The sequence below is a fragment of the Petromyzon marinus genome, chromosome 33 (genome assembly GCF_048934315.1).
Source record: "Petromyzon marinus isolate PM22_M1 ecotype Great Lakes invasive population chromosome 33, UKy_Petmar_22M1.pri1.0, whole genome shotgun sequence".
Taxonomy (NCBI): domain Eukaryota; kingdom Metazoa; phylum Chordata; class Hyperoartia; order Petromyzontiformes; family Petromyzontidae; genus Petromyzon; species Petromyzon marinus.
Window position 1 is genome coordinate 11,729,378 of NC_133699.1, and position 25,107 is coordinate 11,754,484.

The 25,107-nt window shown below is 48.0% G+C and overlaps 2 protein-coding genes across 4 annotated transcripts in view; one reads left to right on the forward strand and one right to left on the reverse strand.

The window, feature by feature from the left end:
* Nucleotides 1-2,371: 2,371 nt before the first annotated feature.
* CRIPT (CXXC repeat containing interactor of PDZ3 domain) lies at nucleotides 2,372-7,601 on the reverse strand. The gene is made up of 5 exons (XM_032965152.2): nucleotides 7,409-7,601; nucleotides 6,283-6,348; nucleotides 4,818-4,872; nucleotides 4,119-4,222; nucleotides 2,372-3,176 (listed from the first exon to the last, which is right to left on the reverse strand). The coding sequence occupies exons 1-5, from the start codon at nucleotides 7,422-7,424 to the stop codon at nucleotides 3,112-3,114; spliced, it is 306 nt and encodes a 101-aa protein (XP_032821043.1). The 5' UTR covers nucleotides 7,425-7,601; the 3' UTR covers nucleotides 2,372-3,111.
* A 4,493-nt stretch (nucleotides 7,602-12,094) lies between these two features.
* LOC116948466 (polypeptide N-acetylgalactosaminyltransferase 16-like) overlaps nucleotides 12,095-25,107 on the forward strand; it is a 62,250-nt gene continuing 49,237 nt past the window's right edge. For 2 of the 3 annotated variants that reach the window (XM_032965153.2, XM_032965155.2), the window contains exon 1: nucleotides 12,095-13,120. The gene's annotated coding sequence lies outside the window, so the exon portion shown is untranslated. The remainder of the gene's footprint in view (nucleotides 13,121-25,107) is intronic. The other variant, XM_032965154.2, reaches the window with a different exon arrangement.

The following is a 25,107-nucleotide window of genomic DNA, read 5'->3' on the forward strand; positions in this document are numbered from 1 at the left end:
ACATTCCCGAGCGAGTGCGGGCTTGAGGAGGGCTTTAAACACACCACCAATAACTTGTCAGCCACACATTATCCCGCAAAGGACCATGTCACTCACCCAGAAGCTCTCTATTGTTTTAGGTCTTGCAGTATCGTAGTCCTGCCAGGTGGCTGTGGCTGAAGACAATCGGAAGGTCTCGATGTAAAGATGTAAAATGCAAGGTAGTGGTGAACTTGGCTCATGATGATTGTTTTCTCACTGGGGCTACAGTGGTTGTCCTACGGAGAGCCTGACCCCTGCCATAGGAATGTGGAATTGTATACACTGCATCAAGGCCACAAAGAGAGATGGGCATCTCTCCATTTACTCGTTTGAGCAACCAGGAGTGCAGACTACAACAAACTTGATTTGAAGCTTTCGTGACTGCAGGAATCCATACTCTTTGGTTCTTTCGGTAAAGCCACGTAGGTAGAAAAATTCAATGAAAATTTTTATTTTATTTTTCTACCTACGGGACTTTACCGAAAGAACCAAAGAGTACAGACTACAACAATTTACTCTCTTTTATGCTTTTGTTAATGAAGAATACTTGAAATGGATTCTACAATACAACTCAGGCTGACATTAAAAGTGACATGCGGTGAACCATCTGAACATGCAGGAGGGAGTGCGGTTTTGTGTTGGGTAAAAGAAGCCTCTTGAAGTGACACCTTTTGAAGTACTCTTACGGTGTCATCTTCTGGGTCCTATGTCTGGCATGAGGCTCCACGTGTCTTGTAGATCAATACATTGTCTGCACTTCTCCTGCCGGGTAATGTGTTACAAGTGGGATATTAAACAATAAAGTCATTAAGAGCACTCGACTCGCAATGGGAAGGTCACATTCAAATTCCAAGTCGGTGGTTGACCTTGCTCGAACCCATTCAGGGTCGATCATCATGAGTAGCACGCGCAACTGTGAAATGTCAATACAGTAGTTTCAGTTGAATACGTTTAACCAGGTGAAAACTCCAAAAGACAATGGTGGCCTCACGTACAGAAGTGATATGTGCTTCTATTGGTTGACTGAACCCGACCGAGTGAATATTGACATTTCACCAGTGGCTCGGGACTGCCAATGCAAATGAGCACTAACTCCAATGCCTATGAGACACGAGTAGGGTAATGCTTGAATATCTAACCAATAGTTTAAAAAAGCATTTTATAGAATTACACCTTGGTCTTGGAAAGTTGAGTACAAAAGTATACAGGGTTCCCTTGCTTTGTGCGGTAGTAGATGCTTTACAAAAAAGGGCGCGACAAAGCAAAACCGCACAAGAGCCAGCTGCCTGCCCAGTAACGCGCACACAGCACACCACACGCACAGCACGCACACAGCCCGCACACAGCACACACAGAGCACACACAGCGCACACACAACGCACACACACAGCACACACATAGCGCACACACAGCACACACACAGCACGCACACAGCACACACAGAGCACACACAACGCACACACACAGCGCACACACAGCACACACACAGCGCACACACAGCACACACAATGTTGTCCCACGTCCGACCGCATCGCGAGTGAATTCAAACCGCATATATCGCATTGTGTAGAAAAAAGGTGAGCCGCATATATATACTCGAAATCGCGGAAAAACTGGATCCGTATAAAGCGAGGTTAAACCTGTACTGCTTTCTTTTAATCTGCTAGGAGGGCATGCAATGTTTCTGTGGCCCAGCCTCCCAAGTTCCTGCTCTGGGTGCGAATTATGGGATGGGTATTAACTTGCGGCCCTCTACCACAAGATACCGCCACGTAGCACTCACCGCTCATGAATCTTGTAAAAAAAATTGTATCCCAGTAGCCTTCGGGGCTCAGAGCTCAGACCCTTTGTTAGATTGTAGGGTCATACAGGGTTAGTGCGCTCAGAAATGAGCACATTTGCAGTCGTCGAAGTCTTATTAATGTAATAATTGTTTATACATCCAAGTGGCACTGATGAGTACTCGACTGTTCCTGGGAGTATGCATAGGAAAATAACCCCCTCAAAAATGGCAAAGCTGCTAGGTTTGGGGGGAAAAAGTTACAACGTAGTATATCTTTTATACTCTTGGATGACCAGGGAATACACGGTTATTGACTGGTCTTCAGGAGCCAAATGTCACACTGATTTGACCACTCGTGTAATACATGTGATGTAATTGATGTCCTAGAATGTTTAGAGATCAAAAAATTGGGCCCCGTAAATTATAATCCAGAGGTTTGTTGATTTCACTCATAAGACAGGGTCAGCCAAAAGCAATGTTGCACTTGAGATGATTAAATTAGCAACCAAAAATCCTTCAAACATCCACGTGGGCAACGATGAGTGGATAAAGCAGTCATGCGTACTGTACATTCAAAATGTTTAATCACAAAGTATAATACAATGTGGTTAGTCTAAGACTGGACGTTGGGTTTCATGTGCACGTAAAAAGACATCGCTAGATCTTGAAATTTAATGTCAGAGCTTGGATGGATGCCTCTGTTGGAATTTAACAAAAAAGAAAAACACAGCAACAGTTGTATACAGGTATTACTATTATATCGCTGTCTCCCATAACAAGACAACACAGTCTAATCTTGAACCAAACCAAGAAAATTAATTGGAGCATTGGGATGGTGAACCCTGTCTAAAAACTGTGCAATTCTATACAATGCAAGGTTGTTATGGTTATCTTGCAAGTAGCAATATGTAATGTTAGGAAAGTGATGGTAGTGTTATGTGTGTGGCATGTTGCGTGTGATAGTTATTCATGGTGTTCAGTGTGTGCTGCTGCGTGATATTTAATCGACGTATGTCGATTAAACATGTTTGGTGGTACAAGATTTTTTTGGTGCTGATGGTGTTTGATGAGTAACTAAACTAATTCCTAATTATGAACAGCAAAATCTACAGCCTAAGTCTTACAGATATACACAAGGCAAGGCAATCTTACATGTAATGCACCATGTCAACAAAAAAGGCATGATGAACCTTGATATGGCAAGTGTCATTGTGGTGGTATTGGTGCTTTAGTGTGGTTGTGTTGGTGCATCAGTGGTGGTATTGGTGTATCTGCTGATCTGGTGGGAGCCCATTGAGACACAAGCTTCACACTGACGACTGCTTGTAGTTGGTGGTGTCCAAGATCTTTTTGCCGCACATGGCACAGATTCCTAAAACCAGAAAGAAAGAAAGAAAAAACACATTGAGACGATTCATGTAACCATCTCATGAAATAAGGAGAGAGGGACTTTACTGGTCTGGTGGTGCAAGGGCCTCAATGGCCATGTCAGAGACGAGCTTCCACCGCCGAGACCCAAGGTCCAATCTGGGCTATAGCTACCTGTGATTAAACCAGGATGCCAAGTCTAACAGGATCATAGTCTCAGTGTGGTCACTAAAGAATGCCTCAAAACATCCATGTTTGGTTTGTAACGTAAATTGCCTCTATGCAGCTATGATGGGCACCAGATGCTAGTGGCCTCTACAATGGGATTAAGGCTGTCGGTGAAGATTTGGCACCACCCAATCAATGCTTATTTCAGCTGACAGAAGCTTAGACTTCACTTGATGTCCAAGGCTGCATCGAGAGGGGGCAAAGTCCATTTGAAAAATTGTAACAATGCAAGTTGTAACAATGCAAGTTGTTACAATTTTTACAAAGGTAAACAGACACAACAATGCACATAGGCAAATGTACTTAGGCAAATGTACTTACACACAGGCTCAAACACAGGTACAGAAACACCGTTGTGTATACAACCAAAACAACCACCATTCGCCACTAAGTGACGCTGACGTCACCACGGAGCTTATGCCAGGCTGTGCATTTTAAGACCACTTGAGGTGTCGAACGCCCACTGGCAGGAAGTCATGGGACAGACCCAGTTGCCATGGATTAACTAAGATGACTGGCCGATGCACCATCTGTGGCCCGATAGTGCCAACTTGCTGTATTTTATCACCCGGCGCTCCGCTCGCGTTTTCTAAAATAAAAAGCACACACGTACACACGTGTGACCACACACACATACAAGCTGGTGCACATATACGCACACAGACAAGTTCTTTAAAACACACACACGGATATGCACATACACACCGCACACACTCACCTTTCTTGTAGGCACAGCCCTGGCAGTAGTTGGAGCCCACTTGGTGTACGGAGCTCTTGCAAATGCGGCAGTTGCTGAAGCGGTTTTTGCCGTAGGGACTGAAGCTGAAGAAGGGGAGGGGGCAGTTCAAAGGGTTTTAGTGAGTGGATACCCGAGTCGCAGCCAAGCATTCCACCGACAATAAACACAACCACATATACACTGATACATCATGTATACACACAAAGACCCCCCCCCCGCCCCGCCGCCGTATAGCCTTGGGGAAAGTCCAGTTAGCCAAAAGCTATGAAGATCGCCATGACACACAAGGGTATGGTATTTCCAGCATTATTCAAGGTCGCCTTTGTCTCCCCGGTGTTGAAGTAAATAGATCACACCAGGTACTCGAATCTAAGTCAACTTAGTGGAGGCCAACGGCAGGTTCAGATGCCTCTTTGTCACTGATGTTAATGTGCATCACGGCCGGGAATTGAACCTGGGGTGGCTGGTATCTTAGTGCAGTCAGTGAATCCACATTATTACCACTACTCCCAACACGCACAGACACACAGACCAAACCAAAGGGACGGACGTACACACAAGTACACAATAACACACAGGTACACAATAACACACAGGTACACAATAACACACAGGTACACAATAACACACAGGTACACAATAACACACAGGTACACAATAACACACAGCCACACTCACCGTGCCCGCTTGGATGTCAGTGCCTTATTCTCGTTGAGTTGCCGGCCACCACCCTCTGTGGTGAATAAGTGATGGGAGTTGGTAAACATGACAGGCATATAAGTTAACATTATACTGCAACAGTAGTGCTCTGACTACACAGCCACCCCACTGAGGATTTCAGTTCAAATCCTGGTCAAGGGCCTGTTCGGCCTGCTGTCATTAACCTTCTGGGGTCGATAAAATGACACCGTTGAGTAGAGTGGGTCGGTGGTGGCTATGCACGTGGCCTGTAATCCAGGACTGTGGAAGCAGCGACGGTTGGAGGATCGCATTACACTGGCATGTCCAGAGAAGGCATGACAGCAAGTGGACTAATCACCATCTGTTTCCATCTGTGCGGGGATAAAGTGTTGCCCCCCCTCGCATGCACGTGGATTTTCTCCAGGTGCTCCGGTTTCCTCCCACTTGTAAAAGCACTCAGTAATTGTCTGAAGACATGGCAAAAATAACCCAATACAGGATCCTCCTGAAAAAGAGTCAAATTACTCAATGTGGCTTTCCGGGATAAGTGATATTAACGCACAAACATTTTTTACCAGGTAAGGCGCACAGAGCTATGTAGCTCTATTTTCAGAAGCGACCTGACCACAAATGATAGCTCAACGAAGTAGCTTATCACGTGGAAATATGTAACAGCCAAATACTCTAAACGCATGTTGATTCTAAATGTGGAGGGGAAAACCGGAGGACCCGGAGAAAAATCCGCACGACCACGGGGAGAGAGACACGCAAACTCTAAGAAATACAGGAGTCAGTTTCAGGCGTCGGGGACGACCTCTTGTATACCTGGTGAAGGTGATAACATCTTGCCACCGTGTAATCATACATGGAACATGTGAATTATAGACAGAAAAATCCACAACAGTGACCATAGAATTGGTTCTCACAACATCCTTGGATGTCGCATGACACCACCATACTACTGTGTAACGCACACAGCCTTGTTTTAGACCGCCAACTCAAGACAAGATTGTGGCCATTGAATTTCGACAGCAGCAATCCTTATGATCGGGGGCGGCGGGGGAGATCATCGGGAGAGTATCGCCACCATTGCCTACTGCTGTCTTATACCTCAGAGGGCTTCATGAGCACAGCTGGCTACGTGCAGTGCGAAAGAAGTTCAACGTACATACACGAGGAGAATCCCTGGACCCTGATAACCCTGTGGACAGTTTGGCGACAATAAACCAATTCTAATTATTTCTGCAAATGATGGTTTATGGTGTAATGTGCAATATCTATTTGCGTATTATTCTTCTGCACCGTCTATTCCCATGTGGATCTTTCCTGTGTGCAATGTATGGAATCCCTTTTGGTGTGAATTGTGTGTAGTTGTGTACTGGCTATTCCAATTTGTGTATCGTCCCAATACCACCGTATTCCCGTGTGTTTTGTGAATTCCCATTGTACTCGGACGTCTCACCCGTCGTATTTCGTGCTCCATCCTTCCACGTGTCTGGGCAGATCACTTTTCCGAGCTTCTTCTCACCTGTGGAGGCAACACTCATGAACAACATACCCACACGTGTCAAGCATGCACACACACACAGTACAAACATAACTACACAACACATGAACGTGAACAACATACCCACACGTGTCAAGCACACGCACAGTACAAACATAACGACACAAAACATGAACGTGAACAACATACCCACACGTGTCAAGCATGCACACATACACAGTACAAACATAACTACACAACACACGAACATGAACAACATACCCACACGTGTCAAGCATGCACACATACACAGTACAAACATAACAACACAACACACGAACGTGAACAACATACCCACACGTGTCAAACACACACACACAGTACAAACATAACTACACAACACACGTACATGAACAACATACCCACACGTGTCAAGCATGCACACACACACACGTATACCGTACAAATACAACTATACACGCGACACGTACACACAATACACGAACCTATACAACACACATAGAACATACAGTATCTACATACACCACGCTGCGTACACACACACACAGACATATATACAACGTACAACGTGAATTGAAAGTGCAGACAAAACACATACACAGTACAAGCATGCGTAGATACACTAGTATATATATTTTTAAAGTACTATACACAAATACCTGTACCAAAAACAGCATCACGACACGTGTACACAGCACACCGTCCACGCACGGACGGTCCGAAACGCACAGGCCCGCAGAACTGGCACAACAATCGCCGTGGTCGCCACTACCTCACCCGGCGCCCGTGCCAGGCTAGGTGCACCTTCAACCCAGCAACACGCACGCGCTCCCCTACGACACGTTGCAGATGACACTGCGCGCAGCTTATACAACGGGGCTTCGGCAAGCTTACTGACCGAAGGAGGTTATTATTCACGCGAGTTGTGGCGTAGCTTTAAGCATCCTAATGTGTGTGGCCCCTTAAAAGCGAGCCGCCCGAAGTGTAAGCGCTGTGGTGCTCGAAGGCATCACTAGGCCGCGACCCGGGGGCCTAGTGATGCCCGAGATAGGAAACAGATAATAAAATAAAACACACTTACACGTCTTACAAACCATCCCCGCGAGCACACGCCGCGGGCAGGAGATCGGCAGCTTACACAAAGACAACAACAACAACGCCTCAAGAGTAAACGTCTTATTGTTTCACGAGAATAAACAGCGAGGCGAGCGAGCGAGAAAATTTACTACGAGGCCCCGTTTCCGTAAACGCGACGTCACGTGACACTAGGCCCCCTTGTCCCCCCCTCCCCCTTTCCTCGCCCCTCCCTCCCTCCTCCACCCCTTCTCCCCCCTCCCTCCCCCTTCTCCCCCCTCCCCCTTCTCCCCCCTCCCTCCCCCTTCTCCCCCCTGCCTCCCTCCCCTTTCTCCCCCCTCCCTCCCCCTTCTCCCCCCGCCTCCTCCACCCCTTCTCCCTCCCCCTTTCCCCCCCTCCCTCCCCCTTCTCCCCCCGCCTCCTCCACCCCTTCTCCCCCCTCCCTCCCCCTTCTCCCCCCTCCCCCTTCTCCCCCCTCCCTCCCTCCCCCTTCTCCCCCCTCCCTCCCCCTTCTCCCCCTCCCCCTGCCTCCTCCACCCCTTCTCCCCCCTCCCTCCCCCTTCTCCCCCCTCCATCCCTCCCCCTTCTCCCCCCTCCTCCACCCTTTCTCCCCCCTCCCTCCCCCTTCTCCCCCCTCCTCCACCCCTTCTCCCCCCTCCCTCCCCCTTCTCCTCCCTCCCCATTAAAACCCTCCACCACCCGACACAGCCAACTAGTAAGGGTTGTCACGTTAACAGAACGTGGCCAATTCGTCACTAGTACAGCACTAGTGTGTAGTGTATAGTGTAGTGTATAGTGTAGTATACTAGTACAGCACTAACCGGTGTGTTGGAGAGCCAAGCCACAACATTTACAATCTGAATACGACGTTTCGCCAGTAATTACAACTAGCTTCATCAGGCGACAGCCAGATTTGTGGAGAAGTCTTCCTGTTTCATTCCTTATATAGAGTTGTAGATGTGGTGACCACGCTTCTGTGCTCTTGCACAATGATGGGGGGGAGATGACTGAGTCTGCGTACATGATGCATGTGCATTATGCGAGCCCTTTGAACTTGTCCTTCCTGTCTAATGTGTTTATTAAAATAGCCCCACCAACGGTAATCCCTATTGAAGTACGCTGCCCTTTGTAGGCATTCATTTAAATAATTTATTATTTGATGATTCGCCTCCACGCAGCACTAAGGCGGTAGCTATCCGAACGGTTAAAGTCTATTTGATTTATTTCAATTTCGATAGATTATCTCATTAGTCTTGGCCAGTAGTAGCTGGTTTTGTACAAAACTTCAACATGATCAAAATCAATTGAGTGTCCTCTCATGGACATTATCAAAATCAATTGAGTGTCCTCTCTGTGAATGATATTGATCGCGAAAGCCTACGTGTTAAACAGATGTACTGCTGTTCACATACAGTACTGCTCTTTGTCAGTCCACTGCTGGATGAGGGCCTTCACCACGCTGTGCGGGTCGTGGGGGTTATGCGACCATACTTCACCGCACTGGTCAATGCGGGTTGGTGAAGGCGGCGGGCGTCAACGCGGACACATGGCGGCACAGTACAACGATGTAACCATTCTACTGAACTGCCCTCTGCTTTCCACAAAGGTAGCTCCCGCAGCAGCCTATGACACCTGTTGTGCATGGTGGTCACCCATTCTGGCGCTTATCCTGCAAGCTCACACCTGCCTCGATTCCGAGATCCGATCAGATCGGGCACATTCTGGGTGATTTGGATTTTCAAATCACTGCGCCCTAGAATTCGGTTTAATCTCTGGTTGATTTCGAAAACGTATTTTTTTGGGTTTGGCCATGACTTTTTTTTTGTTGTAGTACGGAGTTAGAATGATGGCTTTAATCTAAGTTGTCTTGTGGTTGTTGTTGTTTGACTTGCATCCCACTGGGATTTTTGCACACAGCGTTGGTGTACGGTGCTTTTTATGGAAGATTTTTGCTGTTTTTTTTCCTGGATTTTCTGTTTGCGCATAGTCACTTTAAGATATTTTCTTGTTCATGTTTTTGTTTTTTGTTTGTTGCGGTTGCACCCGATTCAAGAGCCGAATGGCACACAGGGCTGTACCAAATAAATTAAATGAAAATGAAATGAAATTGTTGAAACCAGATTAAAACCCAGGTTTTCAGCAGGCTGATTCAATGCTCTGACACAACTATGATGTAATAATAATACTTTCATTTTGGATATCGTCATTCATGCCAACAGCATCGCGCAACGCTATACATTAATTTACGACTATAATGAGCCAAGAATGTCTGTGTCTCGCGCGTGACGTCACTCCACGTCGGCCAGCCCCCCTCATTAATATTCATGAACAGGTAACGTCCTCCAAATGGACCCCCCCCCCGCCCCTCATTAATAATCCTGAGCGGGTGACGTTACTCCTCATGTAGCACCCCCCTATTTTAATAATCATGAAGAGGTGACGTATTCCAAATGGACACCACACCATTAATGTTAATTAGCGGGTGACGTCACTCCACATGGGGGGGGGGGGGCCTCCTCCCCCCTTGTCAGCGTCAACTCACAACCCTCACTACAAAGGTAGAACCCCCACGTCACGTGATCTCCGTCACGCTGTTGAGACATCGAAGTAAAAAGGACGCCACGATGAACAAGGGATGATCATTTTTAAAGGAAATAAGTCTGTGTCACCACGCACTTACAAATTGCACGCGAATTGGTGCAATGAATATCACGTCGCGGTCTGCTTTTCGCCTGCAAGTTTCAGATTTACTGAAATACATCCGTCCATTGGACGGGCAAATGGCTAATTATATACATAAGGACCAAATCCCATATACGTGGTTGGCTATCCACGGTGCGAAAGAAGTCCAACACACACACATTACCAAACAAACGAGAACCCGACTACCAAGCAAAATAAAACAAATGAATATACGAATTAGGAAATCACGTACAACAAAAAAATGAAGTTATCACAACAAAGAAATTCGTCCTTAAGGTCTACAACTGCAACATCCCAGACCACAACCCCAACTCCCCAACCAAGCCAGGATACCTTCACAGGAGGGGCAGTCGTGGAGTGCCAACATGTTACTCCTCATTTGTATCAATCGGTCCAGAGACAGACATTACGAACGTTATTGAAACAGAGAGGCACCACTACTGACTGGGATGGAATCCATAATTTCAGCCTTTCTGGCCCAATGCCTCAGATGTGGGCCATTATGGTGGCGAATTTAATCGCGTCGTATTAGTCGGTGTAACTGGGGGGGGGGGTTAGTTATTGTGGCATCATCAAACACAATCAACTTAAGTCATCACCTTTTAATGGAAGCATTTCACTGGAGAATTGTGGGAATCATGGCACCGGAAGGCATGCACATTTTCACGACAGTTTTGGGCTCATTTTGCCTGTTTAACATTCAACAAGCACGAGTTCAAGGTCAAAACTGAACTCAATATCAATAATCTGACGATAATTAACAAAAAACATCCACGGTGGCGAGATGTTAACTACCTCGCCTGGTATACAGGAGATCGTGGATTCAATCCCGACCCTGACACCTGTATATTTAGAGTTTGCATGCCGCTCTCTCTCCCCGTGGTCGCGTGGACATTCCCAAGGTCCTCTGGGTTTTCCCTCCACATTTAGAATCAACATCCGTTAAGAGTATTTGGCTGCAATACATTTCCACGTGATAAGCCACTTCGTTAAGCTATCATTTGTGATAGCCAGGTCGCTTCTGGCAAAGAGCTACATAGCTCAGTGGGCCTTATATAAAAAACAATGTAGATCACTAAGGATGTATTAAAGAATTGATTTCATATATTGTGATTCATTGATATGTTAAATAAGCTTATTATTATTAAAAATGTTGTCGACAATGAAACGTACAGCCCTATATAAAATCAAACAAATAGCATGCCATACGTGGATGTGTGAATGTGTCTATGGTTAGCAGTGGCTACAGTGGTTGGAATCTGCCTTGAGTTGGATTTCCAACTCACGGCTCACATCAGTGGCGAGTGATATCTGAACCGGTCCTGAGCCTCCCTGTAGGTCCACTCAGCCTTAAGTGAGTACCTGGTGCGGTGCGTAGTAAACATCGCCAACGGGGGAGACAAAGGTGGCCGGGCATGGTGTTGGCCACCCACCCTCTCGTGTGACGTGACAGCCTTCAAGAGGCGCTCGCTATCGCACCTGCCTCTACAATCTATGAAGGCTATACGGGGGATCTTCGTCTTTTTTTGTAAATGTGTGTGTGTGCATATGTACTGTATGTAATTGTTTATGCACGTATGTGTTGTATACTTACGTGTGTATTACAGTATTGGGTAGGTATACGTGTTAGTGTGGGTATGCATGTGAATGCATGTGTATCGATATATAGGGGGTGCGGTGGAGCAGTGGTTAGCGCACTGCGCTCCAAACCCCGCCGAACCCAGCAACGTCAATGAACCGGTCCTGGGTCTGCGCTAGGTAGACTCAGCCTTAAACGTGTGTAAAAAAAACACCACCAGCACCCGGGGGGGGGAGACAAAGGCGGCCGGGCGTTGCGTTGGCCAACCCACCCCTTCCGTGTGCCATACAGCACGTGCCCCCCACCCACCCCACCAGCCTGTTAGGATTACACGGGGGATCCTCGTCTTGTGTGTGTGCACATATGTATGGTTATGTGCGCGTGCGTGGGTATGCGCGTGCGTGCGTGCGCGTGCGTGCGCGTGCGCAGACCAAGCAGCAAAGCGGGGGAGAGAGACAGAGCGGGCACGCGCGCGCACTAAGCCCAACAAGAGACCGTCATTATTGAGCGAGCCGAGTTAAGAGAAGCGGGGAGAGATCATCATTCATTCATTCATAGCCACATATTCAAACAGGAGGGGACACAGCGACCAGAGTGAAAGTGGGGGAGACAGCACAGACAGAGAGAGAGAGAGCTTGAACCCTACGGCAAGGGAGAGAGAGAGAACGTCAGCGAGCAAGGGGGAATCGCATGTTTATCCAGGCAGGAAAGAGAGGGCATTAAAGCACGCAGAGCAGAGAGAAGAGGGGGGGGGTGAGGCGTAGGCACAGAGGCTGGGGGAGAGAAGCAGAGAGACAGAGAGCGGGAGCTTTTTATGTTCTGGTAGTGGGGGGGCATCCCGAGATTATTAACGCACGGGGTGGGGGGGGGGACATTCGCGTACAGATAGAGAGAGACGGCAGAGTCGGATGATAGAGAGAGAGAGAGCACATTCCATATTACAGGGCAGTCGGGGTGAGTGGAGACTGCAGAGGCAGCGGGTGGGAGGGTTGGGTAGAGAGAGAGAGCCTTGAGTTTAAATCCGGCGGATAGACAACATTGAAGTGGAGGAGAGAGAGAGAGAGACAGGAGAGACATTAACGGGGAGATTGATCGTTAATTTTGCCGTGTCTAGCTAGGGCAGCGGCGGTGAATCGGACAGTGAATGAATATTAAGGGTATGTGGGAGGCGAGAAGAGAGAGCGATCGATACGCACGGACCGCTGGTCACACAGAGGAGGGGTGGAGAGAGTGAATAGCGGGGTAAAGAGAGCAGATGAGAGAGGAGAGGAGGGCAAGGGTGGCTACTACATATGCGGAGGTGAAGAGGAGTCGTTGACGTTCGAGGAGGAGGGAGATCGAGCCAGGTGAGAGGCGTCTGGCGCTGTGAGCGACTCCACGAGGAGCCGCCGACCTCGTCCGAGCGGGGTGCGAGTCCGGGATAGCGCTCACGGTGAGGTGTGTAACGTGTGTTTGTGTGTGTAACGTGTGTGTGTGTGTAACGTGTGTGTGTGTGTGACGTGTGTGTAACGTGTGTGTGTGTAACGTGCGTGTAACGTGTGTGTGTGTGTGTAACGTGTGTGTGTGTAACGTGTGTGTGTAACGTGTGTGTGTAACGTGTGTGTGTAACGTGTTTGTGTGTGTGTAACGTGTGTGTAACGTGTGTGTGTGTAACGTGTGTGTGTAACGTGTGTGTGTGTAACGTACGTGTGTGTGTATATATAACGTGTGTGTATCGTGTGTGTATATAACGTGTGTGTGTGTATATATAACGTGTGTGTGTATATATAACGTGTGTGTGTATATATAACGTGTGTGTATAACGTGTGTGTTTGTAACGTTAGTGTGTGTGTAACGTGTGTGTGTGTAACGTGTGTGTGTGTTTACCGTGTGTGTGTGTGTAACGTGTGTGTGTGTTTACCGTGTGTGTGTGTGTAACGTACGTGTGTGTGTGTATATAACGTGTGTATATAACGTGTGTGTATATAACGTGTGTGTATATAACGTGTGTGTGTATAACGTGTGTGTATATAACGTGTGTGTGTAACGTGAGTGTGTTTGTAACGTGTGTGTGTAACGTGTGTGTTTAACGTGTGTGTGTGTACATAACGTGTGTGTGTGTATATATAACGTGTGTGTGTGTATATAACGTGTGTGTGTGTGTAACGTGGGTATGTGTGTAACGTGTGTGTGTGTAACGTACGTGTGTGTGTAACGTATGTGTGTGTATAACGTGTGTGTGTGTGTGTAACGTGTATGTGTGTAACGTGTGTGTATAACGTGTGTGTGACGTGTATGTGTGTGTAACGTGTGTGTGTAACGTGTGTGTGTATATATAACGTGTATATAACGTGTGTGTGTGTAACGTGTGTGTGTGTATAACGTGTGTGTAACGTGTGTGTGTGTGTAACGTGTGTATAACGTGTGTGTGTAACGTGTGTGTGTGTGTAACGTGTGTGTGTATATAACGTGTGTGTGTAACGTGTGTATGTGTAACGTGTGTGTGTGTAACGTGTGTGTGTGACGTGTGTGTGTAACGTGTGTGTGTGACGTGTGTGTAACGTGTGTGTGTAACGTGTGTGTGTGTGTAACGTGTGTGTGTGACGTGTGTGTGTGTAACGTGTGTGTGTAACGTGTGTGTGTAACGTGTGTGTATGTGTAACGTGTGTGTTTGTAACGTGTGTGTAACGTGTGTGTGTTTGTAACGTGTGTGTGTAACGTGTGTGTGTGTGTAACGTGTGTGTGTGACGTGGGTGTGTGTAACGTGTGTGTGTGTGTAACGTGTGTGTGTGTAACGTGTGTGTGTGTGACGTGTGTGTGTAACGTGTGTGTGTGTGTAACGTGTGTGTTTGTAACGTGTGTGTTTGTAACGTGTGTGTTTGTAACGTGTGTGTGTATAACGTGTGTGTGTAACGTGTGTGTGTGTAACGTTGTGTGTGTGTAACGTGTGTGTGTAACGTGTGTGTGACGTGTGTGTGTGACGTGTGTGTGTGTAACGTGTGTGTGTATATATAACGTGTGTGTGTGTGTAACGTGTGTGTGTAACGTGTGTGTGTAACGTGTGTGTGTGTGACGTGTGTGTGTAACGTGTGTGTGTGTGTAACGTGTGTGTGTGTGTGTAACGTGTGTGTGTGTGTAACGTGTGTGTGTAACGTGTGTGTGTGACGTGTGTGTGTGTAACGTGTGTGTGTGTAACGTGTGTGTGTGTGTGTATAACGTGTGTGTGTGTAACGTGTGTGTGTTTGTAACGTGTGTGTGTAACGTGTGTGTGTGTAACGTGTGTGTGTAACGCATGTGTGTGTATATATAACGTGTGTGTGTAACGCATGTGTGTAACGTGTGTGTGTGTGACGTGTATGTGTGTGTAACGTGTGTGTGTAACGTGTGTATGTGTGTAACGTGTGTGTGTAACGTGTGTGTGTAACGTGTGTGTAACGTGTGTGTGTAACGTGTGTGTTTAACGTATGTGTGTACATAACGTGTGTGTATATAACGTGTGTGTGTATATAACGTGTGCGTGTAACGTGTGTGTGTAACGTGTGTGTGTAACGTGTGTGTGTGTTTAACGTGTGTGTGTTTAACGTGTGTGTGTGTAACGTGTGTGTGTGTAACGTGTGTGTGTATAACGTGTGTGTGTGACGTGTATGTGTGTGTAACGTGTGTGTGTAACGTGTGTGTGTATATAACGTGTGTGTGTAACGTGTGTGTGTATAACGTGTGTGTGTGACGTGTATGTGTGTGTAACGTGTGTGTGTAACGTGTGTGTGTATATATAACGTGTGTGTGTGACGTGTGTGTGTAACGTGTGTGTATAACGTGTGTGTGTATAACGTGTGTGTGTAACGTGTGTGTGTAACGTGTGTATAACGTGTGTGTGTGTAACGTGTGTGTGTATATATAACGTGTGTGTGTGTAACGTGTGTGTATGTGTAACGTGTGTGTGTGTAACGTGTGTGTGTAACGTGTGTGTGACGTGTGTGTAACGTGTGTGTGTGTAACGTGTGTGTGTGTGACGTGTGTGTGTAACGTGTGTGTGTGACGTGTGTGTGTAACGTGTGTGTGTGTAACGTGTGTGTATGTGTAACGTGTGTGTTTGTAACGTGTGTGTAACGTGTGTGTTTGTAACGTGTGTGTTTGTAACGTGTGTGTGTAACGTGTGTGTGTGTAACGTGTGTGTGTGTGTAACGTGTGTGTGTAACGTGTGTGTGTGTGACGTGTGTGTGTAACATGTGTGTGTAACGTGTGTATGTTTGTAACGTGTGTGTGTGTGTAACGTGTGTGTATAACGTGTGTGTGTAACGTGTGTGTGCGTAACGTTGTGTGTGTGTAACGTGTGTGTGTGTAACGTGTGTGTGACGTGTGTGTGTAACGTGTGTGACGTGTGTGTAACGTGTGTGTGTAACGTGTGTGTGTGTGTGACGTGTGTGTGTGTGACGTGTGTGTGTGTAACGTGTGTGTGTGTAACGTGTGTGTGTAACGTGTGTGTGTGTGTAACGTGTGTGTGTGTAACGTGCGTTTGTAACGTGTGTGTTTGTAACGTGTGTGTGTAACGTGTGTGTGTAACGTGTGTGTGTGTAACGTGTGTGTGTAACGTGTGTGTAATGTGTGTGTATATATAACGTGTGTGTGTGTATATATAACGTGTGTGTGTAACGTGTGTGTGTATAACGTGTGTATAACGTGTGTGTAACGTGTGTGTGTAACGTGTGTATAACGTGTGTGTGTGTAACGTGTGTATAACGTGTGTGTAACGTGTGTGTGTATATAACGTGTGTGTGTGTAACGTGTGTGTGTAACGTGTGTGTGTGTGTAACGTGTGTGTGTAACGTGTGTGTGTAACGTGTGTGTGTGTGTGACGTGTGTGTGTGTGACGTGTGTGTGTGTAACGTGTGTGTGTGTAACGTGTGTGTGTAACGTGTGTGTGTGTGTAACGTGTGTGTGTGTAACGTGCGTTTGTAACGTGTGTGTAACGTGTGTGTTTGTAACGTGTGTGTGTAACGTGTGTGTGTAACGTGTGTGTGTGTAACGTGTGTGTGTAACGTGTGTGTAATGTGTGTGTATATATAACGTGTGTGTGTGTATATATAACGTGTGTGTGTAACGTGTGTGTGTATAACGTGTGTATAACGTGTGTGTAACGTGTGTGTGTAACGTGTGTATAACGTGTGTGTGTGTAACGTGTGTATAACGTGTGTGTAACGTGTGTGTGTATATAACGTGTGTGTGTGTAACGTGTGTGTGTAACGTGTGTGTGTGTGTAACGTGTGTGTGTAACGTGTGTGTGTAACGTGTGTGTGTGTGTAACGTGTGTATATAACGTGTGTGTGTGTAACGTGTGTGTGTAACGTGTGTGTGACGTGTGTAATTGTGTGACGTGTGTGTGTAACGTGTGTGTGTGACGTGTGTGTGTGTGTGTAACGTGTGTGTAACGTGCGTAACGTGTGTGTGACGTGTGTGTATAACGTGTGTGTTTAACGTGTGTGTAACGTGTGTGTGACGTGTGTATGTGTGTGTAACGTGTGTGTATCGCACACACACAGACACACATTACACACACAGACACACACACACGTTACACACACACACTAACGTGTAGATGTACCACCACCAACTAACGTGTGTGTGTGTATGTGTAACGTGTGTGTGTGTGAACGTGTGTGTTTGACGTGTGTGCGTCTGTGTGTGTGTAACGTGTGTGTCTGTGTACGTGTGTTTGTGCGGTTGGGGGGGGCGCTTATTTCGGTGTTTCCACCGTGGCACAGGAGGGGGGGGGGGGTACAGCTGGTGGTGGTGCATCTACCGGTCATCTCAGCCAACCGCATGGCACCTGCAGGGTCTGTCCCGAGACCTCCTGCACCTAGCCTGGCACAGTAGGGGGGTACAGCTGGTGGTGGTGCATCTACCGGTCATCTCAGTCAGCCAACCCCATGGCACCTGCAGGGTCTGTCCCGAGACCTCCTGCACCTAGCCTGGCACAGTAGGGGGGTACAGCTGGTGGTGGTGCATCTACCGGTCATCTCAGTCAGCCAACCGCATGGCACCTGCAGGGTCTGTCCCGTGACCTCCTGTCAGCGAGCCTTCGACACTTCGCGTGGCCTCAAAGTGCACCTAGCCTGGCACAGGCATCGTGGAGACGTCACCGTTACTTGGTGGCGAATGGCGGGTGTTGGTGATGGGGGGGGGGGAGCGGTGGTGTCGTGGTTAGCGCTACGAACCTGGCGGTCCGAGTTCGATTACCGCTCAGGGCCAACACCAGTGTGACGATTATCTGAACCGGTTCTGGGCCCTCGCCTAGGTCGACTCGGCCTCAAATGACTACCCGGTGCGGTGTGTAGTAAAACATCGCCACCGGGGAGACAAAGGCGGTCGGGCGTGGTGCCGTTCCGGCCTTCATAGGTGCTGCTCGCTAACAGCACTTTCTGGTTCTATTGGGTAAAGTCACGTAGGTAAAAAATAAAATAACAAAAAATCACGACGTTTCGGCCACAACACAAGCGGCCTTCATCAGGTGAAGGGACGAGACTGTCTGGAGGACAGCGCTGGAGTGAAAAAAGCCACGCTCAGATCACGACCTTTAAGCTGTGTGAGAAGAAACAAAGCGCCTTGACATTTATTTTATTTTTTACCTACGTGACTTTACCCAATAGAACCAAAGAGTATGGATCCTAGCCGTCACGAAAGCTTTCAATCTAGAACAGCACTTTCCCCAACAGTCTGTTGAGGCTACACGGGGGACCTTTGCCTAACAGGGTCACGTGGAACACACGTGTCCGTGAAAGTGTGCCCGTCCCTGGCATGGCCCTGCGCCTCGGGCACCCTCCGTCGAGTCTTGAGAACGCTAAAGGTGCATCAATGAGTCTGGCTCTGTGAGTCCCAGTCGCTCGTCTGTGTGTGTTACGTGTGTTACGTCCTCTGTCTAATGTCTGTATTCCGTCTGTCTGTCGTACGTAATGATGATGATCATTAGCAGCAGCAGCAGTAGCCATGGTCAGTCTATACATGCGTGCAAGTGCACGTGTGTGTGTGTGCGATGTTGTTGGGCGAACACGATGTGGGGAGCGGTGGCGCAGCGGTTAGCGCACTGCGCTGCGAACCCCGGCGTCCCCGAGTTCGAATCCCCGGCGACGGACAACATCAGTGGCGAGTGATATCTGGGGAGACAAAGGCGGCCGGCCATATCGCCCACCCCCTCGTGTACCGTTCCAGCCTTCATAGGTGCTCGCTAACACCACTTGCCCCAACAGTCTGTTAAGGCTATACGGGGTGGATCTTTGTATAGATATATACACTGCGCGTGTGCATTCATGTATATAATATACACGTGCGTCTCTTCAATGGTATACGTGTGGGGATGTACTCTGCGTGTATGTGTGGATGAGTGTACGCATTGATGTTGCGTATTGTGGGGAGCGGTGGTGCAGCGGTTAGCGCTATGCTGCGCTACGAACCCGGCGACCCGAGTTCGATTCCCGCTCACGGCCAACACCGCTGGCGATTATCTGAACCGGTCCTGGGCCTCCAACGAGGTCTGCTCAGCCTTAATTAAGTAGCCCAGCGCGGTGTGTAAAACGAATATTTCCACAAAGGAAGACAAAGGCGGCCGGGCGTGGTGCTGACACACCGGACTTACATGGGCGCTACACGCTAACAGCACCTGCCCCAAAAATCTTCCGGTGCGTATCTTTGTTTCGTCGTTGTATATTTTAACGCAGTGAACGAAGCGCACGTGGCAAGTCGTTAATGTTGCCATCGTGTGTCTGTAGAAACCTCGGCGATCAATTCCGAACGCTCACGATCCTCCTCCCCTTATGGTGTGCCTTACACCATAAGGTGTGCTTAAGGCACACGACCCCACGTAAATTTACTACCGCCAAGGACTTGACAATAGCGCGCATGCGTTCATATGCACACGTACAGCATTGCATGCGTATACGTTGGGGGGCTTTTATTGGTTTGTTATGAGCGTACTGTTGGATGTGCGTACTATTTGAATGGATAGTGATGATTTATTACGTTACGAATGCTTGGCGACTAGCTGCGTGGCAGGCGCAAGGATTTGATTGTCGGCACTTTAAGCAACAGTGACCAGGGCTGGGTGGTTTTATTTGCGTCCCACAGAGCGTGAAGGAGAAACGTGGAATGTCGATTAAATTTGGTAACTGACGGCCGCGAGTGATGCAAAAACCACAACCGACCGAATTTGAGGAAATTTGGCCCGCCAGCACCCGACACAGCCAAACTAGTAAGGGTTGTCACGTAAAGAGAACGTGGCCAATTCGTCACTAGTACAGCACTGACCGGTGTGTAACGACACATTAATTTATTTACGCGATGTAACCCAAACACATTCTCCTGCGGAGGGAGCTGGTAGGAACGTTGGGTTGCTCGGTCAATGGCCAGGGTCAACGGCGGCACCACGTGGTGTGTTCCGCAAATATGCCCGACTGTGAGGGCGGGCACAAGCCGGCGTGAGTAAGTTAAACGTTGAGTTTTATAAGGGCACCACGGGGTGACCAGCCCCTCCCCACCCAGCCCCACCCCCCACCCAGCCCCACCCTCCCCACCCAGCCCCGCCCCACCAGCCCCACCCAGCCCCTCCCCACCCTCCCCACCCTCCCCTCCCCACCCAGCCCCTCCCTCCCCACTCCCCACCCAGCCACTTCCCACCCTCCCCACCCAGCCCCTCCCCATCCTCCCCACACTCCCCACCCTCCGCACCCTCCCACCCTCCCCTCCCCACCCAGCCCCGCCCTCCCCACCCAGCCACTCCCCACCCAGCCCCTCCCCACCCTCCCCTCCCCACCCAGCCCCACCCCTCCCATTTTTGGATGCACGACGGACGGACACAATAATCCCCTGTGTGCTGGTGGTGTAACCAGGAGGTTCCTACCAGTAAAACCTCTATTACGGATGATATTGGTCGCGAAAGCCTACGTGTTGAACAGTAGTAATGTCATTGACTCTTTCAGAAACAAAAAATCTCGCTCCGAACAAGTAACTGTGATAACACCGGCTGTGGCGACTCACCCCGTAATCCGGTGCTTTTTCGGTCACGCAGCAGTGTGTGTAGCTACTGAGTGTACAGGCGGTGCAACTTCACCGGCACCCAGGCGCCCAGGCTATGAAGAGAGGAGTGGACATTGGGACAGGGGGCCCACATTACATTGCTTGGACAAGGGCCCATGCCACGCTACGCCAGTACACCAGTGTCACGCAGATTTGTGAAACTTGCGAACCTGTTGGGTTTGCGAGGTAGCCACGAGGTAGCAGTGCAGTCTGTTCTCCAATAACGCTGCGTGTTGTTTTCATGGCGCGAATTGGATAGAAAGCGATTGAGCGAACAGAACTCCGTCGCACGAGAAGGACTAAGCAGTCGTACGGCTGCCTCGGCGTAGCATCACACAAAGCGGGATGCTGCTGGATGCTTCTATAGATGCTACCCGCATGCCTCGGTCTTTTTTCGGTCTGCGTACACATCCAATGTATCGTCGCCGAGTGTGCTTTAGCCTATTTTATATGTTACTAGCGGTAAGTACCCAGCGTTGCCCGGGCGAATAAGACAGACACACATCGACTTACACACAGACATCGACCCACACACATAGAAACACATCGACTTACACACACACACATATGGACTCACACACAGACATCGACTTTAGACACACAGACATGGAATTACACACACACATCGACTCACACACATAGACTTACATGCACATATCCACTCACACACACACATACATAGATTCACACACAAATTGACCTAGATTTAAAGCTTTCGTGACTGCTAGGACCCATACTCTTTGGTTCTATTGGGTAAAGTCACGTAGGTGAAAATAAAATAACAAAAAATCACGACGTTTCGGCCACAACACAAGCGGCCTTCATGAAGGCCTTCACACACACATATCGACGCACACACACACACATGGGCTCTCACACACATAAACACATTACCGTACACACATGGACTGACACACATAGACTCACACACAAGCACACACATCGACTCATACACGCACATGGAGCCACACACACATGGACTGACACACACACATGGACTTACGCACACACACACATATACGTACACACACACATGCACTCACACGCACACATGGACATACACACACGCAAATAAATGGACTTACACTGACTGACATGGAGCCACGCACACACAGCGACTAACACACACACGCATTGACTGACACACACATATCGACTCACACACACAAACGCATCGACTCTCACACAGACACATCTACTCACACGCACATTGACTCACACACACAGACACATCGACTTACACACACACATCACCGCAGACATGCACATCGACTCACACGCACACATGGACGTAGACACACGCATTATTATTGTTAAAATAAGTAACTTAATTTTCAATTAGTAGTTGTCTACACACACACACCACGCACACACATTGACTAACACACACATCGACTTACGCACATACACATCGACGGTATGCACTGCGATCACTACAGCAGTGCATACCGACTGTGGTGGTGCCTGCTTTCACTACAGCAGTGCATGCCGACTGTGGTGGTACCTGCTATGATAACAGCAGTGCATGCTGTGGTGGTACCTGCTTTTACTACAGCAGTGCAAACCGACTGTGGTGGTTCCTGGTATCACTACAGCGGTGCCTACTGACTGTGGTGTAACCTGCTATGACTACAGCAGTGCATACTGACTGTGGTGGTGCCTGGTATCACTACAGCAGTGCATGCTGTGGTGGTACCTGCTTTAACTACAGCAGTGCAAACCGACTGTGGTGGTTCCTGGTATCACTACAGCAGTGCCTACTGACTGTGGTGTACCCTGCTATGACTACAGCAGTGCATACTGACTGTGGTGGTGCCTGGTATCACTACAGCAGTGCATGCTGTGGTGGTACCTGCTTTTACTACAGCAGTGCATACCAACGTTGGTGGTACCTGCTTTCACTACAGCTGTGCATACTGACTGTGGTGGTACCTGCTATGATAACAGCAGTGCATGCTGTGGGGGTACCTGCTTTCGCTACAGCAGTGCGTACTAAATGTGGTGGTACCTGCTATTATTACAGCAGTGCATATTGTGGTGGTACTTGCTATCACTACAGCAGTGCATACTGACTGTGGTGGTACCTGCTATCACTACAGCAGTGCATGCCGACTGTGGTGGTACCTGCTATCACCACAGCAGTGCATGCCGACTGTGGTGGTACGTGCTTTCACTACAGCTGTGCATACTGACTGTGGTGGTAACTGCTATGATAACAGCAGTGCATGCTGTGGTGGTACCTGCTTTCGAAACAGCAGTGCACACTTACTGTGGTGGTACTTGCTATGGTTACAGCAGTGCATAGCGACAGTGGTGGTACCTACTATGATTACAGCAGTGCATACTGACTGTGGTGGTATGTGCTATCACAACAGTTAGTACATGCTGACTCTATAGCAGTATATATCGACTCTATAGCACAAACCACGAACCTGACAGTGGCGTGGTGAGGCCTAGTCTCGTGCAGAGCCCCCGGCCTTGCCTAGATTGCCCAGCCAGCAGGCTGGGGGCTGGGCCGCGACCCCCCCTTTTATAGTATGGAATACTATATAAGCACTATATTAATATGTACGGACTCTATAGTAGTAAATGTACGCATCGGGGTGGGGGGGGGAGAAGAGGACATCACACAGTGAAGAATGTATCTCAGCGTTGTGTGTGTTTTTGTAGCATTTTTTACGCGAAATATAATTTCACCCTCACCCCCACGAACGCGTGTGACTTGGCATGGTCCGTCCCCCCCACCAAAAATGTGTGAGTTGGTGTGGTCGAGCGTGCATATAAAATAATGAAATAAAGAAAAATCGCACTAAATCGCTAATTTAACTAATTTAAAGGTGATGGGACGTGAAAAAGGATTAGCGCTTGCCAACCGCGGGTCTTACGGCGTGGTACCTGGCTAATTTTTTTTTTACGTAAACCCCACGGTTTGAGAGCAAAATTCCTCGCAAGCGCGTGAACACAAACAGATAGACAGACGTAGAATTACGTTTAAAGGTAAGATTTATTATTACAACCAGATTTTTCCAAACCGCGGTGTTCTTCAGGAACACGAAACTACCGCATTATAGAAAAGACTTTACTGAAAGTGGAAATGTACATCCATCTGTGTGGACCTTTGTGAGCCATCCCAATGTACGCATGCAATCTAGCGCTGGAGGCGTGAGGGGTTGGTGGATCTCACAAATTCTGTGAAACTCCCTTCCTGTGGGCGTCACGATGCCATGCCCTGGCTCGCCAGAAGAAGGCAGTACAGCAAGTGAAAATCATCGCCATCTGTTTCCATCCGCACGGGGATTCGGTGTTGCCCCTCTCACGCGCGTAAACTTTCTCCGCGAGCTCCCAGTTTCCTCCCACGTGAGTATTGAGCACTGAATAATTAATTGGCTGAAAACAGCTTACAATGGAAGCCCAATGCAGGACCCTCCTCCGGAAAAAGAGTCACATGGCTCAGGATGGGCTCTCCTGGATAAATAACTCAAATAAGTAAATTTTATCCACGAACTGCCGGGTTCTTCCACCGTACAACATGCTCCTTTCAAAGGGAATTGACCAAACCGAAGGCACTGTAATGCAGTGCCTTCCTGAAAATTTTGCAGAAACTCAGCAAAGCTTTTCATGGATTTATTTGTAAAATGTACGTCACGAGGTTTGTGTTTCCAGCTGTTGGATTCATTTTCTCTTTGAGGAGTTTTTTTTTAAGGTGGCTGGGTGGCTCGAGGGGGGTGGGCAATAGCAGTTGGGTTGGCACCTTGGAGATGATTGATTATAATCTAGGCACCCACCGATGGTTAAACCACTTTTCCTCATGAAGCGAGTTCATGGAATTAGACCAGTAACCAATATACAAAATAAGTAATGATATTTTAAAATACTTTTTTTTAAAACACGCTTTAATGAAATGTACCGTACTAGTAATGGCAGAACTCCACGACTCCAGGAAGTGGCCCCAAAGCTTGCCACAACGTAAGGGGACCGTGGGCAATTACAGCCAACGTGAGTTGAGCGTGGACAATTAGACCCTAGCCGAAACATAACATATACAAAAATAATGTTTAAAAAATATATTTACATTTTTTAATGATAGAATAAAGTATTGTCATCAGTACGACATACGTATACCAAGTTTGGAGTCGATTGGACATTGTGAAGTGGGTTAAAATTGAGTTTACAAGATTTGCGGATACAACAGACAGAGTGAGTTAAATAAAAGCGTGTAAAAACATGTTACGATTAGATTTAAGCATTTAATTCGATTCGCATATAATGAACACTTTGTACGGCATGCAAAACGTGTGCTTGCGGTGTCCATAAAGAAGTTCATGGAAGTGACTTCAGGAGTAGTTTACGTGATGTCCTAATCCAGGGAACTTCCCTTT